A 15251-nucleotide genomic window follows, 5' to 3' on the forward strand; every position below is an offset into this window, starting at 1 on the left:
TTGAATATTCATAATCCAGACAATGGAATGCGGAAGCGAATACTATAGAGCGTGCGTAGCAACCTCCTTGACGACATAGTCAAAGTCAAACAAAAGGCTTTGCGCATGTAATGAATTACCAGTGCTCCATTCAGACATGGCCACAGCCACAGAATGTAGGTATCCCTGGTTCGTCTGCCCGTCTGTATTCAAGATGCGCCCGTGTTAACGCCTTTTTTAATAACATTGTTGACATTTTGTTTTCAGCGAATGGTCGCAGGATCGACGTCCTGGCAAGACCTAAACAACTCCCGCCAACTTTCCGTGAAGACAGGTAAGGCCGTAACAAGTTTTAGTTTTTACCAGAAAGTTTGAGAATAGCCTCTTTTGTAAAAATGTTGTCGCACATTGTTTCTTTCATCAAAGTTTGTACATTCAAAACTCAGCAGATTTTTTTCTCTCGATATAAATGGAACTAAAGATGTCGAGTTTGAGAACGTTAAACATGTGCGTCACCAGTTCAATCTATATGCACCTTGCACAGGTCAACGCTATTGAAGTAGATGGTTCTATGGTTCAATAGACAAGTAGGAAGGTAAACAGATAGGACTCTCGCCAATCTATAGATAAATTAGTGCAATTTGCCGTTTTCAAGACGAGCATTTTACTACATGCATGCAGAAATCACCCTCAGGTATCTGGAGAAACGACTCGTTTCGTCCGATTGATGGCTTTTTAATAAACAAAGTTGGACTTCATTAAGTTAACACGTCAACATCGTTGTCCACGTAACCCTGCCATTACACGCCTGTAGGGCTTTATTTTTAGACAAAACAAATACAGAAGCCGAACGAAGAAAATATTTTGGGCAGACAGCGATTCTTTAGGGCAGGCCGACGTTTTTAGTACTATTGCTCTGTTTAGTCCCTTTTTCGTTAAAAAAACGCCCAAAACATCAACATGTTTTGTTCTTCGGCGGAGGCATTTCCAAAATTAAGAATTTCAAAAACCAAAGGTATTGTCGCAGGACGACTGAAATGTAAACGGCAGCCCCCTCAAGTGTTTGTTCGCATTTTCTTCTGAGCATAGATGAGGGACCCAGGGTAAATACCGCAGAACATTTTCCATTTCTTTGCTGTGTTTGTGCAACTACACATCCACGCTGAATAAACCTCGCAGCTGCTACTGTGCTTCGCGTTCTTTGCTGAAAATGAAATCTTTGATTACAGAGCGATCAAAGAATGGACACAACCTGTACTCCACATATTATTAAAGTAATAATGGTGCATTATACAAAAGTATTTGTTTAGATGAAAAGAAAAAACCGCAAAACCTCAAATGCAAATCATGCTTGCAAGAATTATATATTTCAACAGACCTGGTCACTAAAATTATGTCTTTAGAATGTAGGATTTCTCTACAATGACACAACCATGAAATTCTGCAGAAAGTTGAAAAAAAAATCATTTCACCATCATTATTTTGTTATTGTTTTTTATTTTATCAGCCTGCATAGTTTTATATTCAAATAAAGTCAACATTCAACGATAGTATTTGTATGAGGAATGCACCGATGTCATGACTCACATCAGGCAATGTTTGTTCCAGTCTGTCAGTGTCATTGACACTGTATTGATCTATGCATCATTATTGACTTGTTGGAAAAACACTTCCATAAAATCTATTGATTTTTCAATAAAACACAGCGTTAATGTTAATATTTGATATGCAGGTATTGTAAGAGCAGAAAAAGATGTCAAGACAGCAACAAAAAAATCATACAAAAGAGATCAGAGAGAACACTCACTACCTGTGTATTTTATTATCGTCAAATCCTTGTGACATTTGACATGTGTGTGTAGTCATGGCCATTTTGTTTACTGCAAGGCAGTGAAGTGGGTATATATTCTGTACACGTTCAAAGAATATACTTGATTCCTGCAATATTTATTTTGGATTTACTCTAAAATATTCTTGCTTTTAAAGTCCCCACTCAATTATCAGATTTATCTGATGTAAATATTATTTACTTGATGAAATATTCAATGGAAAACGGAAAACAAAAGAATCACAAACTGTTAATGGGCTGTTGACACATTTGCTAATGCGAGAACCTGGGATTGAGAAGGGCTTCTTTAACAGTTAGAATATAGCCCCTTCAGTTACTGATTTTCAAACCTGAGTACTTTCATCTTTCAATAGTCAGGTTATTAATAAAACAAGTCAGGATGAGGAAATATAAATCATGACTGTTGATATTGAACCATTTATCATTTACATATTCTTGTTCAGAAATATTATGTTTCTCAGGGATCAACATTTATAATTTATTATGGCTAATTAACTTTCTCCAATTGGATCAGCGAAATGTGTAAACTACTTGAAATAATGCAGAAGTGCACTGTTACATTGCTGAAGATATTTAGAATTACTATGGTTTCTCTTGCAGACATTATAGTTACTCACAGACATCGGAACACTATAAATGGAAATGTACACAAATATGCAAATGCAATTAAATGTAAAGTCAACTGCAGCCACTCATGTTGCAGCAAAATCAAAGAGTAAATAAGATTTTTTTTTAATTGTCAAATTTAAGGAGACCTGACATATAATCAGCAGAAGTTACCTAGCACATTTCTCTTTGCAATTTAATCAGTTAAATTTAGGAATGTACTTTATCTTAGAAAGATATGATCATTATCTCAGGCTGGTTTTTGTACAGGAAGATGGGAGATATTCTAAACTCTTTGCAAAATTGGAGAGTGAACTGAATATTTCACTGGAATATTTTGTTAGAACATTTCATGTTAAAATTTTATAATTGTACCATAAATTAAGAATGATTATTTGAAGTTTTTTTTGAAATTACAATCTTCATTTATGAGTTGCGTAGATATTAAGCTCTGTGCTTTGCAATTGTTGGATTATATAACATGTTGAATGTAGGTTTATCAATAGATTGTGACTTCATATCACATACAGCTATCAAAAAGTATACAACTCACAACCACATAATTGTATAACTGATCATACATTCCTCAAAGCTTTAGACTCTTAAAACTGTGCTGTTGCTAAGATACTTTGTAAATGACACAGAAAATCCTGTCTTTTTATCACCAAGTGTATAGGTCAGTAAGGATCAAGTTACATGTATTACTCGTTGCATTTTGTTTTCAGACTATAGTCTTAACTTTAATGAGGGCAAGCTTCTTTTTCGTAATAACATAATAATGCAAATAATTTATGTATAAATAAAGAAACAGTTTTATATATTTGTGTCATTCAGTATACTCAATTGGTTACACAAAACCTCTCTGTAATACTAAGGTCTTTTTGAAACAAACTCTAGATTAAAAGCCACCTAAATCTTCATTTATAAAGCTGATTTCAACAATGCATCAAAATTTCAATGTCTATTATAATTTTATATAAGGTTTGTGTTATAAGGAAACATGGAGTACAGTTCCAGATTTCTGCTGTTTTTTTTCTCAGAATTTGAGTTAATACATCTTGAGCAAATCAATAGAGTTTCCATGCCAAGGAGGTTTTAGACATTTACAGAAAAGACCTTTAAAATTAGAACAAGAAAGCCTTGTTTTAATATGTATATAAATACATTTGTGTTGTTATGAAAAATATCATCAAAACATCCTAGCAGCATCTCTTAACTTGCCCTTCCAGATATTAAGGTAATCAGTAACCATGCATTCTCACAAAACACAGCTGAAAGGAAAATGAATTTTTTATCAGAATATTAATAATTCAAAACAGTACAGGCTTCAGCTTCACCTGCTCAGTTTCCCAATGTATGGTGTTCTTTTTTTCTGAATAAATCAGACAAAATTCAAAGGCTTTGTTAGTGTTATTGTATCCAAAGACAAAAACTGTTACAATTTACCTTTAACCAGCTCAAATTGTATCAATTGCCTGTTCATATTACATCTTAATGGGGGTTGATCCCTGTTGTCCCTGACATTTTATCTTAATTGCTTTCTTTCCCTGGCAACTAATCAGGTATTTAAAGTAAATTAATGTTCATTACTTTTCTGTGTGTTTTGTGAAAGAATATTGAAATGTAAGGGATGAAATAATGATGATAGGTATAAAATGCAGCAGTATTTTAGTAAAAAAGGTAGAATTTTGTTACGTTAATACATGATGAATGAATTTTACAAGAAGAAATGTTGTGCTCTTTTGCATGTCATTTTTTTCATTAGCATTAAGTACAAAGAGCGGCAGCCTAATGGAATTACGAAAACAGTAATTTATTGTATGTATGAATTGTATGTTCTGTATACTGAGTATGTGTATAGGACTTTAGACCTTCTGCTGAGCTGTCTAACTGTGACATCTGGTGAAACACATAATTATGGTTTTCCTTTTAAATAATGAATAATCATCATGGTACCTAGCCAAAATATGATAATGGAGAAAACATGTTGCAAATTCCAGTTATGATGTTTTTAGAAAGTCACCCCTTGTCTAAATTTGTACATTTCATTTCACTCGGTGCACGTTATAGTGGACAGCCTTATAATGTAAACATATTTGTCTGTTTCTGTTTGTTACAGACGGTCAGTGTATTGGCTAGACAGACCACCTGTGACTAACAATGGTGGCACAACCGCTTTCGGTAAGTATGCTGATTATCAAAGCACTTACTCAGCCTGTTGTCATGGTAACTCCATCAGCAATTGCCATAGTTAGCCGGCCTCTCTTCCATGTATTTATGTTTTCCAAATAAGACGTGTTATTTTTTGAAATTTTTTGAAAGTTTTAAGTGATCGTTGAGTACACAAATTAAAAGGAAATTTTGGTAAATGTTGCTTACAGCTGAAAAAATGCAACAAACTGAAGTCAGGGCACATTGATTAAATTCATATTTTTAATTTCCGTCTAGACATTTCTGCAAACATTGTAACATCAATAAAGTGATGCAAACACACACAATAACCAATCCTTCATATTAAACTCTATAATCTTGAAATAAGACTATTTTTTTATCTTATCATAGTTGGTATTCATGGAGTATGTAAGATTTTTTCTGTATTCAGTGCATAGTAAAAATTAGAGTACCTAGCAAAGGATTGAATTTCTGAAGAAAATCGTGAAATTGAAACTTGTTGACCATCATTGATTAGGTTGTATTGAGTATCAGTTCTAAAATGGCAAAATTCAGTTTTAACTTAGACTGCTGTGCAAACATGGAAAGAATTACAGAGTGCACACTCAGTCAGATCATACCATTTCCCCTTTAGGTAGGATGATGAGTCTGCGATTTTGTAGTCTTGTCCAGAGTGAATGGACTACTTCATTACATAGTCACTAAATGCTTATGTAATCAACTGAATATTTTGGATACAGTGGACAGTAACAGTAGGCCTACCTACATGTATTGTATTTGCTTGTGTGTTCTTGGGATCTGCTTACCAATCTATCCCTCCTTGTCCATGTCCAACAAGTAGCTGTCGCCCATAGCAACATTGCCAAGCCCTATCCAGCCAAGCTGCCATGGTATACGCAGATCAGCATGAAATGTTACATCACCATCCAACAAAAGCTAATTGGACAGTAGTTGTACTCACAGACAATGCTGAGAGAATCCTATAGCCCGGTAATTGAGATTCAGGTATTATGGTCGGCTGATTTGGCAGGGCATTGAATAAAAGGGTAGATAAACTATTCTCACCACCATGGTTTGGCCCAAACCAATCATTATCATGCACATATGGGACCCTGTTTTATACAGGGAATTTGGGTGAGGAGTAGCTCTGCATGGCAGGGCTGTGTGTTACCAGCGTTATACGGTCCGGGGAGGCCGTATAACGCCGGTAACACACAGCCCTGCCATGCAGAGCTAGGTGAGGAGTGACAAGGAGCCAAGCACCAACAATACATTCAAAAAGAATTAAGGCAGTTTTGAAGTTTCAAATACAAAATCTGGCAATTTGTCATTTCATGAAAATCTGTGCAACAAAAGCATGGTTAAAAATTATTTATTCAAATTTAATTCAAATTTGATGGAGGACGGTAAATATCCAGAGTATTGCCGAAAAAGATTTTATGACAAATTTATGAGATGTACAGTAACGTTTTTGAAAAGTTGATGGTTAGATGAAGCAGCTTATACATAATTTTAACTCTGAAAAAATATCGTAGTTTTTTGACAAGAATATTTTTAAGTAAATAATCTACAGCTTTGAGAAATTCCAGGACCAAAGTTTCAAATTCTTTATTAAATGAAATTCATTTTCCGACTAAATGTTCCCTTCGAGGAATGAATTAGGAACAAGACCAGGAAAGCAGAAAAAAGAAATAACAGTGATTTTTTTTCTTTGGTTCTCTTAAAAGTGTAAGAAAAGTGTAAGGAAAATCTTTGGTGTAGTTTGTTGACTGTTGCTATGCAGGTAGGATTATAGTAACAATACATCATCAGGTGAAAATGTCTGTAATGTATTGAATTATTTGCTGTAAAATACACCTGTGTACACAGGAAAATTTGGCATGACATGCTAGGGTTTGTGCTTAACCCTTTCACCACAATGGTTTGTCCCAAATCCATTGTTTTCTATGGTAAAGTTGGACCTGTATACAGGGAACTGGGGGTGAAAGGGTTAAGATCCTATGATCTCCTTCTTGTTTAACCTGTTTTATAATATCCTGCAACATATGTTCGAATTAAGCCATACCAAAAAACAATTGGATCAAGCTTACCTTACAATGCTACCAGAGTTTGAACGTCAGAGATGAAATCTGATCTGAGTCATGTATCATATGCTACAGAGTTTGAACGTCTGTCAGTCGCAATAAATAGAAACAAATCCTACTTTAGAAATGTTTCCCTTTGAAAGGAGGTACAGTAGTGTCTGATTGATAGAGTGTAATGTAGTTTTTACAGTAGTAAGTATGAATATTTTGCAAGAGAGAAACTGTTTGAGTATGTTTTAATGTTGTTCATTAGTGACGGATACTCAGACACCTTTTTATGTGATGGAAGGGAGACAGAGACAAAAATGGAAAGGCATATTACTATGAGCTTGATGTGTGCCGATACCTGCAAACTAATTTTCTTTAAAAAATAAAAAATAAATTCTAATTTGGGATATGAATATGAAACAGTCAAAATATATACTTGTCTATTAATATGGTTCTGTACAGTAGAGTATTGTGTTTGCTCTTTAAAAATAAATCTGACTCGTGTATCATGGATATTTGTTTCCTAGGAACAGAGCGATTCAACCAACAATCTGGCATTAATAACGACTAAAATTTACTCTTGTAATATGCAATTTCAAAACATCTATTGTTTATTCCAATAAGAATTTGAAATCCAAAGTGAAACATTTTTAATAATGGCGTATTGTTTGAATTCCAAATGGTAAGTTTCATGCCTGGTGGCTGAGGAATGTCAATATCAGTCAGTTAAGCTATTTGTGGACAGATTGCCCAGTCATTTGTGAACATAGCCTGTGTGATTCATGTCATCAATGGTTGACTCTGTTCAGAAATATGGTAAAATATTTACCAATATATTCTTGGGCCTATTTTATTATGTGGCATAATAATGCCTAAATAAATTGTACATTGCAGACACTAATATTGATCTTATTGTCACAGTTAAATTTTAATGTTTCTTTACTGATTCATTTCACCGATAATGTCAATAATGTTACGGGAATAAACAAATACTATTTATTGTTTCAGAACTCAAGATATTTTATTTTCAATGTTGTTTTTGTACATTGTGAATCAATAATCTCAACTGAGTATTTCTTGGCATTGGCTCAAATTATTGCTTTTGTAGTAAAAATGAAATTTAAAGCGTATTTAGGCTGTGGCAACCAAATAAATGAATGTATGACAGCTGAAAAGAAATCAATTACATGAGTCTTTGAGTCGTGTCAAAGGTCAGTACCAGACAAAACAGTATCCAGGCTGTAACTTATTTATGTCAGCTCTACACTAAACTGTTTACTTTGTGCTCATTTGGAATTCCTCTGTTGGGTGAACTTTACAAAAGGTCACCATAAATCAATGGAAAAGATAAGGCTCGCACAGCTACTCTGCTGAAGTCAACCACCATTTTTCTCAGCATTTTTTGTCCACAGGTTGCTGTATGTTGCATATGTATGTATGTATTCAAATTGGAAATCAAAAAGAAATAAACATTTGTCTTGAGAGGTTAATTGGTTTTACGCTTATATAAAGTACAGTATGCATCTATCAATAAAAAATTTCCATTAAGCTTACAGTCTTATTATTATCAGATTGTGGTTTGAACCTGTCAGTTTTTATATGGTACTCTATTCAGTGAAATGGAATACATGCATACTTGTATACTGATAGTTGGAATTTTACTGAAGTCAGTGAATTTTTCCATATTACTTGGTTTTATCATGCAGTGTGGAAGATTTCATGTCAAGTCGGGCCTGTTCTGGTGTGAGGCATTGTAAAATCACTTATAGATAAGGAAAATATATCAGATTTCTAACACAGGATAATGAACAACAGCAAAGTATTGTGAACCTAAGCCTATTCCTTTGAAAAGAAAGATTTATATCCATTGAAATAGGTGATAGAGGAATCTTGAGAGTGATTCAAAATGCTTACTTTGACTGCAGTATGGTTATAACTATAGTTGTCACATATACGTCATAGTAAAATAATGGTCAATAAAGCATAATGTACAAAAGGTTGGAAGTTACCCATGACTTTATTTTGAAACTACAATTATAAACCAATAGTTTACATTGCCACTCTCAGTGTTAAATTATCACTTTCTGGATGGAAAGTACATAAATATGTTGCAATTAATTAAAGTATAATAAAGATGCTATAAAGGCCTGTAACTCCTTCTGACACCTGTTGATTCCCTTGGTAGTGTGTGTTGACAACATTGTAAAACTGTGCACATATATTACCAGCATTTACACCCAAAGACAATTTTTATATTATTATAGAAGAATTTAAGATGTCCCTGAGTGTGTTGATTAAAATCTTATCTGTATCCTCATTGGTATTCAATTTTTATACATGGAAAGCTGGTTTTATCGTTGAAAAATAAAAGTTGTCAATATAGTAATTTACAAGTTTTAACTTAGGAGTTTGTTTAGTGGTATAATGTAGGAAAAAGTTGTTTTAAGTCATGTAATCAGTGTACTTTAAACATGAACCCAGTACATACAGATGCAAAGAATGCCTAAGGGTGTATTGGAAGGGACTGTGGTTGGTATATAAAAGACAATAAGCATTGAAAAAAGACTCAAGTTCCACTAAAATGAATCTAAAATAGGTAGAAAAGTGCCTTTGTTGTGATCAGGGCATTACACTGTGCATATCAAAGCGTATTGCTGTGAACTATAAAAAAATCTTCTTGAGCAGAGTGCCCATTGTAGAGTACATGCTTACAGCATGTGAGTAATTCAGATATAAGTTAAATAGGCCCATGGAGAGTCTGTGGTAATTAAAAAAAGGCCACTGACAGAGAATCAAGAGTTTTAGTGAGTGTATATTGTATTGCACTGTAACTCTAGAATTCATTTGATCACCATGTAAATACATCTCCACAACGCCTTTGATAGACTTGTTTCAATAGACCAGGTCACCTGTGACTGCACAGGTCAAACCCCATTATTATCAATAGAGTTGTTTGGACAGAGAACTGCAGTGACCTTGGGTCAAAATGACAATGTTGGTCGTGATTCTGTGGTAAATTCCATCTGTGAATGTCTTCAGAATGGGAGCATCAATCCTTATTTTAGTAAAGGCTGAAGTTTCCCAGCAGCTCTGGAGCCTTTCTTTGCATCTATTCAATATAGTAATAACTGTGTACAATAGTCATTGTATCAACACTGCATGTGTGCTTTGGAGAGAGTAAATTGCATTACTGTAGCAGTCTTATTCACCAAGGTACCACAAATGAAAGAGCCCAAAAATTAATATGCACAACTGACATAGAAAGTCTTGAAAGAATGCAATGCTTAGTGGGTAAATTCATCCTAAAATCATGCAGACATACAGCATATGAAGCAATTCTTGGTGACCTTGGTTGGAATACTATGAGAAATAGACTTGATATCATGAAACTTAAATATTTTAAGAGACTCTGTGATATGGATAATTCAAGGTGGACAAAACTTGTCTTTAATCACCTGAAGTTAATTAACGATGGAGCCGAACACAACGTAAAAAAGTTGTGTTGGAACTGGACAAACTGCCAATGGCATAATGACAAATTTAAATATTACGAACATTGATCAGCTCACTGATCAAAATATTAAACAAATTGTCCTTGGATGACGACAATAAATAGAGAGAAAATATGACCAAAAAATCTACCCTAGCTCACTATCAAAGATTTAAAAACAAGCTTCAATGTGAAGATTATCTAAAATCTATCAATGATTTCAAGGGTGCTCAATTAAAGTTTAAAGCAAGATCATATACTCTTGGTCTGAAATATGAAAAGAGAAGGTGGGAAAACAATGAAGATGATTGCACATGTCCTTGCTGTGGAAAAGAAGATGAGACATTGGAACATTTTCTTTTCAAATGTGATCAGTTCACAACAGAAAGACAACAATTAATGACTGATACTGAAGAAATGCTGTTGAATAATAGTGAATTGAACTTACTCAAGGATTTCAGAGAAAGAAAGGAGTTGATATTTTTTTTCCTTGGTGATTCTACAAAGAATTACAAGAAAGATCTGTACAAAGAAATTGACAACTTTTTCAGACGTTTCTTAACAGATATAGTAGATAGTAGGAAGAAATTTTTAATTTAACTAACATTTCCTTTTCAGCTTTAGTCTCTAACAATATGGTTTTGTTTATAATAATGGCTTGTTTTCTTTGTTAGATTTTTTCAACTACATGTAGCTCTTCTGTAAGTTTTTATTTTTATTTCCAGTGCCCAGTGTAATTTGCTGCTCCTGTTGTTTTCAGTGAGCCCCTGCTTTAAAAGGGTTGCAACAAATAAATAAATAAATAAATAAATAAATAAATAAATATGTGTCCTTAGCAGACAAAACAACAGAAAATATTGATGAAATTAGTTATTTGGCATCCCCTTCTGATACTTACACTTCCCACAATTCAGTGATGCAGGTCTGATATTGAGACAAAATTGTCAAGTGACGAAAAACAGGTTAAATGTTACAACACCTTCACTCTATCTTTGTAGATTTGGTGATACTTTACTCTTCTAATTCTTATTTCTAAGTTACCATGGTTAACAATAAAATTTTTAACCTGCTTGAAACCAGACCTTGGGACATTTTGGGGAAAATTACAATAACATTTCGGAAAAAAAGTTTTTAATTGTAAAATAAGCATAAATTTAAATTTGTGGTATAGATGACCTTGGAAAGATAACATGATTATATGCTTGTTCCTCACACATATACACAATTGTTGCCAAAGACTTACTAGGTTTCTTCATCAATTGATTGATTATCTATTGATTATTGATTGATAGATACATTATTACTTTTCCTTGTTTCAGTGCTCACACCCCGGCAGGAGGAACTGGCTAACTCCAAATATGTATCAAAACACTATCAAGGTGATAGGTAAGTTTCCAAGCTTGTCATGATGTCTGCAAAAGGTTACTTTTTATGGTGTCATTATTTGTCTGTTGTATTCTTTCAATATTTCCTCTTGCCTAATGTGTTTATAGCTGTAACTTTTTTTGTACCATTTTTATTTTTAATATCAACTACAGTTTCTAGGTCTTCTCCCCAAAGCATGATGAAATACACAGTATCTAGCTTGTCAACTATGAGCTTGTACATGTGTAAACTGCAATTTTTATTGCTCACATTAAGTGAATTCTGGTCCACATTAGAATTCAAATGTAAACAATAACAGTAAATTTTACATGTATAGATGCGGTGGCAACACATTAAACAGCAGATGTGTCGACATGCTTTTGGGAGTATAAGAACAAGAAATTGCGATTGACATTCAAAACAAAAATAGTGAAAAAGACATTTCAAGTTTACAGCTTAATGCCCTTTAAGAAGTGAAGTTTCTGCAAAGATTCTAAAGTTTCAATGCTCCTTTTGTTTGAGTGTCTTAGCATATCATATAGTTTGCACATAATCAGTGAAAATGCCACTCAAAAGGCAATAATGCAATACAGCAATACTCAGCTTTACTTTTCATAGAAGTATGATTTATAAGCTGGAGTGTCAACCACACATACAAGTGATTTCATTAACTATTGAGAGATATTTGTGGAGCTCAAACCTTCATAGTTTTAATTCCAACATTGCAAATGAAATGCTCCATTTTTCAGTGATAATAATTATTTGATTTGATATTGGTAGACCGTCACCGATATGGCCAGTGAGTAAATCAGCACAAAAAGGCTCAGCATCAGAAAGAGTTCAAGTTCTCAGTGAACACAAGAAATTACACCGTGAGTTCCAAACTGAACGTCCAGTACACACTACAGTCAGCTCAGGTGCCAAAAGTGCTGATGCCTCAGACAGGGTGACGCATCTTGCTCTTCCAAAAGTCTATGCTCCCTTGAAGATCAGACCTAGCCGAGAATGGGATGTCGATGAGTGGCAACAAGAAATAACCAACGCTGCAAAGAATGCACATGCAAGTGCCCGCCTCGAAGCACTGTCCGAAGCGAAAGTGACCCATGCTTTGTTTCAACCTGAGAAGACCATACAATGGCCAGTATCAGAACCAGCCATGAAAGCTCTAGCTACAATAAGGCTGCAGCAACTAGCTCGTCCTAAGAGTCGGGGCAAGTACGACAACTACGATCCTTACAAGGTTACGCCTGCTGCAAGAAATGCAAGACCAACCCCTCGGATTGGTGAGCTAGCTTTGCCCATACCAAGAAAAGTACGAACCAAGAAAGTGCTCGCAGGTGGGGGACTATAGACAGCACAGCCAAAATGTTTCAGAAAAACAAGAGTAGGGGGTAATGGCGATACTTGGAACACCTGCTTCTCCATAGGACTGTCACTTTTACTAGCAGTTCCTTTTTAGAACTCTCACCCCTTTGGTTTATTTGATATGCATATGCGTGGATCTCTTGGTCTTTGACAATCTTGACTGTCCTAGGAGAGCAGAGAACAATAATGTATCCAAGAGAAACTGCCAAAACTTTTACAATAAAAGTTATAATTTCCGTCCACTTAACTACTATCTGCCATTATCACTTACTATGTAGCTTCCCTGAATTTCTATCACTTTTACGTGTTTTGAATGAAGAAGTTTTACAAAACACTCACTGAAAATAGAAGAAGCCTCCCACCCAGAAGAAAATTTTAACTACTCAACATTAGTATCATTATTTGTGAGTCACACAACTCCAAAGTTGTTTGGTACTTAAACTTTCATAGTTTGATATCCTGTCATTACAGCAAGCTGATTTGAAAGACTCTGCAGCTTTCTTTTGCTATCAAGTACAACAGCAATGCCAATTTTCTCAGATTTGGATGATTCTACCAAGGTTAACTTTTAAAAACTTGGTCAAAGCAATATTGTCACTTTGTGATCGGAGAATTAAAAGATTTCAAGTCTTAATTTGTGCCAAAATCTTCACATCTTTGCAAAGTTGTAATTTATTCACCTTTGATGGTGCCAACAAAAGAAAAACACTTGCTGTATAGAGATTATATGACTGGAAATGTGACTAGATAGCCTGATGCAGAGCCGATAGCAGAACTGGGTACTTCTTCTATTGAAAAAAATCCACAAACAAACAGCACACTATCAATGAAGCGACAAACAAACAAACAAACAAACAAACAAACAAACAAACAAACAAACAGACAGACAAACAAAATAATGGATGAAATCTACAATTGCATGGGTTTGTGTTAGTATTATACTGCCTCACTGTATACCTATTCCAGTTAAAAATAATTGTGAATGAATTTACAAAATAAGATTTTGAGTGCTGCATATAGTATGTTACCATGTGTCAAATACTCTATTTTCACTGAAAATTTATCCTTTTGAACTTTTCCAAGGGCTTGAATTTGTTTAACTATTTTAAAATGAAGTGTACTGTATTTGAAAATGACATTTATCATATTTTTGGATAACAAATTCTGATGATTTGAAAAAATCTTTTCTAGTGAAAATAAAGTAATTTCGGCAGATCTGAATGAAACTTCTTACAGTATATCTTGTGTGGATTTTAGAATGAATTTTTTTCTGTTGTGATAACATTTTACCTCTTATCAGCATTACAGTCTTTATTTGATTGATGAGTATGGACACATCTTCCCTAATATGGCATGCAGGGTTTGCCTGTTCCCTGTCAAAATCAATCCCATTGGCTACTTGTACAGGTATGCAAATATCAGAAGCGTTGTATCCTCTTCCCATTGGCTTGCTCAATGAGGTATGCAAATATATGCAAATAACCTAGCCTGTTCTGTATTCCTGCATTTGAACTTTGAACCCAGTTCTTCTCTGAATGAACATATCCTCATGGATGTAATGCAAAAGTCACCTTATTATCCCAAACCCTGGACTTGGCGTGTATTTTCATTGAAAGTGTAATTTTCTGATACAACAAAATCTCCACTGAAGGTACAGGTACCTGTAATTTAACATCTGTACTAATTTTTTTTCTGTTATTTCAATTTTTCTCTTCACAGGATTGCTTAAAAAGTTCCAGTTCTAGTAACCCTATCGCTATTGTCACCAAATCAAAATGTAATTCCGTCATTCATTTGATGCAGAAGTATTTTCATATGACTACTTTTTTAAAAGTGAGAAAAGAATGTGAAATTTGTCATTATTATTAAAAGGTTAGGATTTGCATATCATTTGATCAATATGTGTATCCAGACAAAAGATCAATGGTGACTCCAAATATGCAAAATTCTTTGCCTTCATCACAACTTAAATTACCTTGCATAATGGTGGAACAAAAATAAAAATATGTCTTTCTCTAAGCTTTAGAATATCAGGGAGCAGATAAATCTTGCATGCCAGAGGAGAGAGTGTGAGTTTAGGGTTCTGTATGACTTCTCAAAATAACTTCAAACTTATGATTTTAGATTAAATAGCTGCTGTTTTTATCTCTTTCTGTACTGTATGTATTTGTATGTAACAATTGCACAACTCTGTTTCCAGGAATGATTCAATGTATAAATAAGTAAATCCCAAAATAAGCAAATCCTATAAATAAGTACGTTTTCTTGACAATGATGTTATTTTATGGTGAACTCCAGATCCAAAATATTCCAATAATTTTCTGAAGCTTAAAGCATAAGCATCTAACATTCA

The 15251-nt window shown here is 34.2% G+C and overlaps 1 protein-coding gene across 1 annotated transcript; it reads left to right on the forward strand.

Moving 5' to 3' along the window:
• Window positions 1-24: 24 nt before the first annotated feature.
• Window positions 25-15043, forward strand: LOC139116151 (sperm microtubule associated protein 2-like). The gene is made up of 5 exons (XM_070678697.1): window positions 25-155; window positions 247-313; window positions 4554-4615; window positions 11488-11554; window positions 12314-15043. The coding sequence occupies exons 1-5, from the start codon at window positions 137-139 to the stop codon at window positions 12882-12884; spliced, it is 786 nt and encodes a 261-aa protein (XP_070534798.1). The 5' UTR covers window positions 25-136; the 3' UTR covers window positions 12885-15043.
• The last annotated feature ends 208 nt before the right edge of the window (window positions 15044-15251 follow it).

This window comes from Ptychodera flava, chromosome 17 (assembly GCF_041260155.1).
Source record: "Ptychodera flava strain L36383 chromosome 17, AS_Pfla_20210202, whole genome shotgun sequence".
Lineage (NCBI taxonomy): Eukaryota > Metazoa > Hemichordata > Enteropneusta > Ptychoderidae > Ptychodera > Ptychodera flava.

What these genes read in the sequence shown, in the direction of transcription:
- LOC139116151 (XM_070678697.1), top strand. An exon ending in CCAACTTTCCGTGAAGACAG is followed by an intron (nt 314 to 4,553) that starts GTAAGGCCGTAA and finishes TGTTTGTTACAG; the next exon opens with ACGGTCAGTGTATTGGCTAG. An exon ending in AAACACTATCAAGGTGATAG is followed by an intron (nt 11,555 to 12,313) that starts GTAAGTTTCCAA and finishes TGATATTGGTAG; the next exon opens with ACCGTCACCGATATGGCCAG.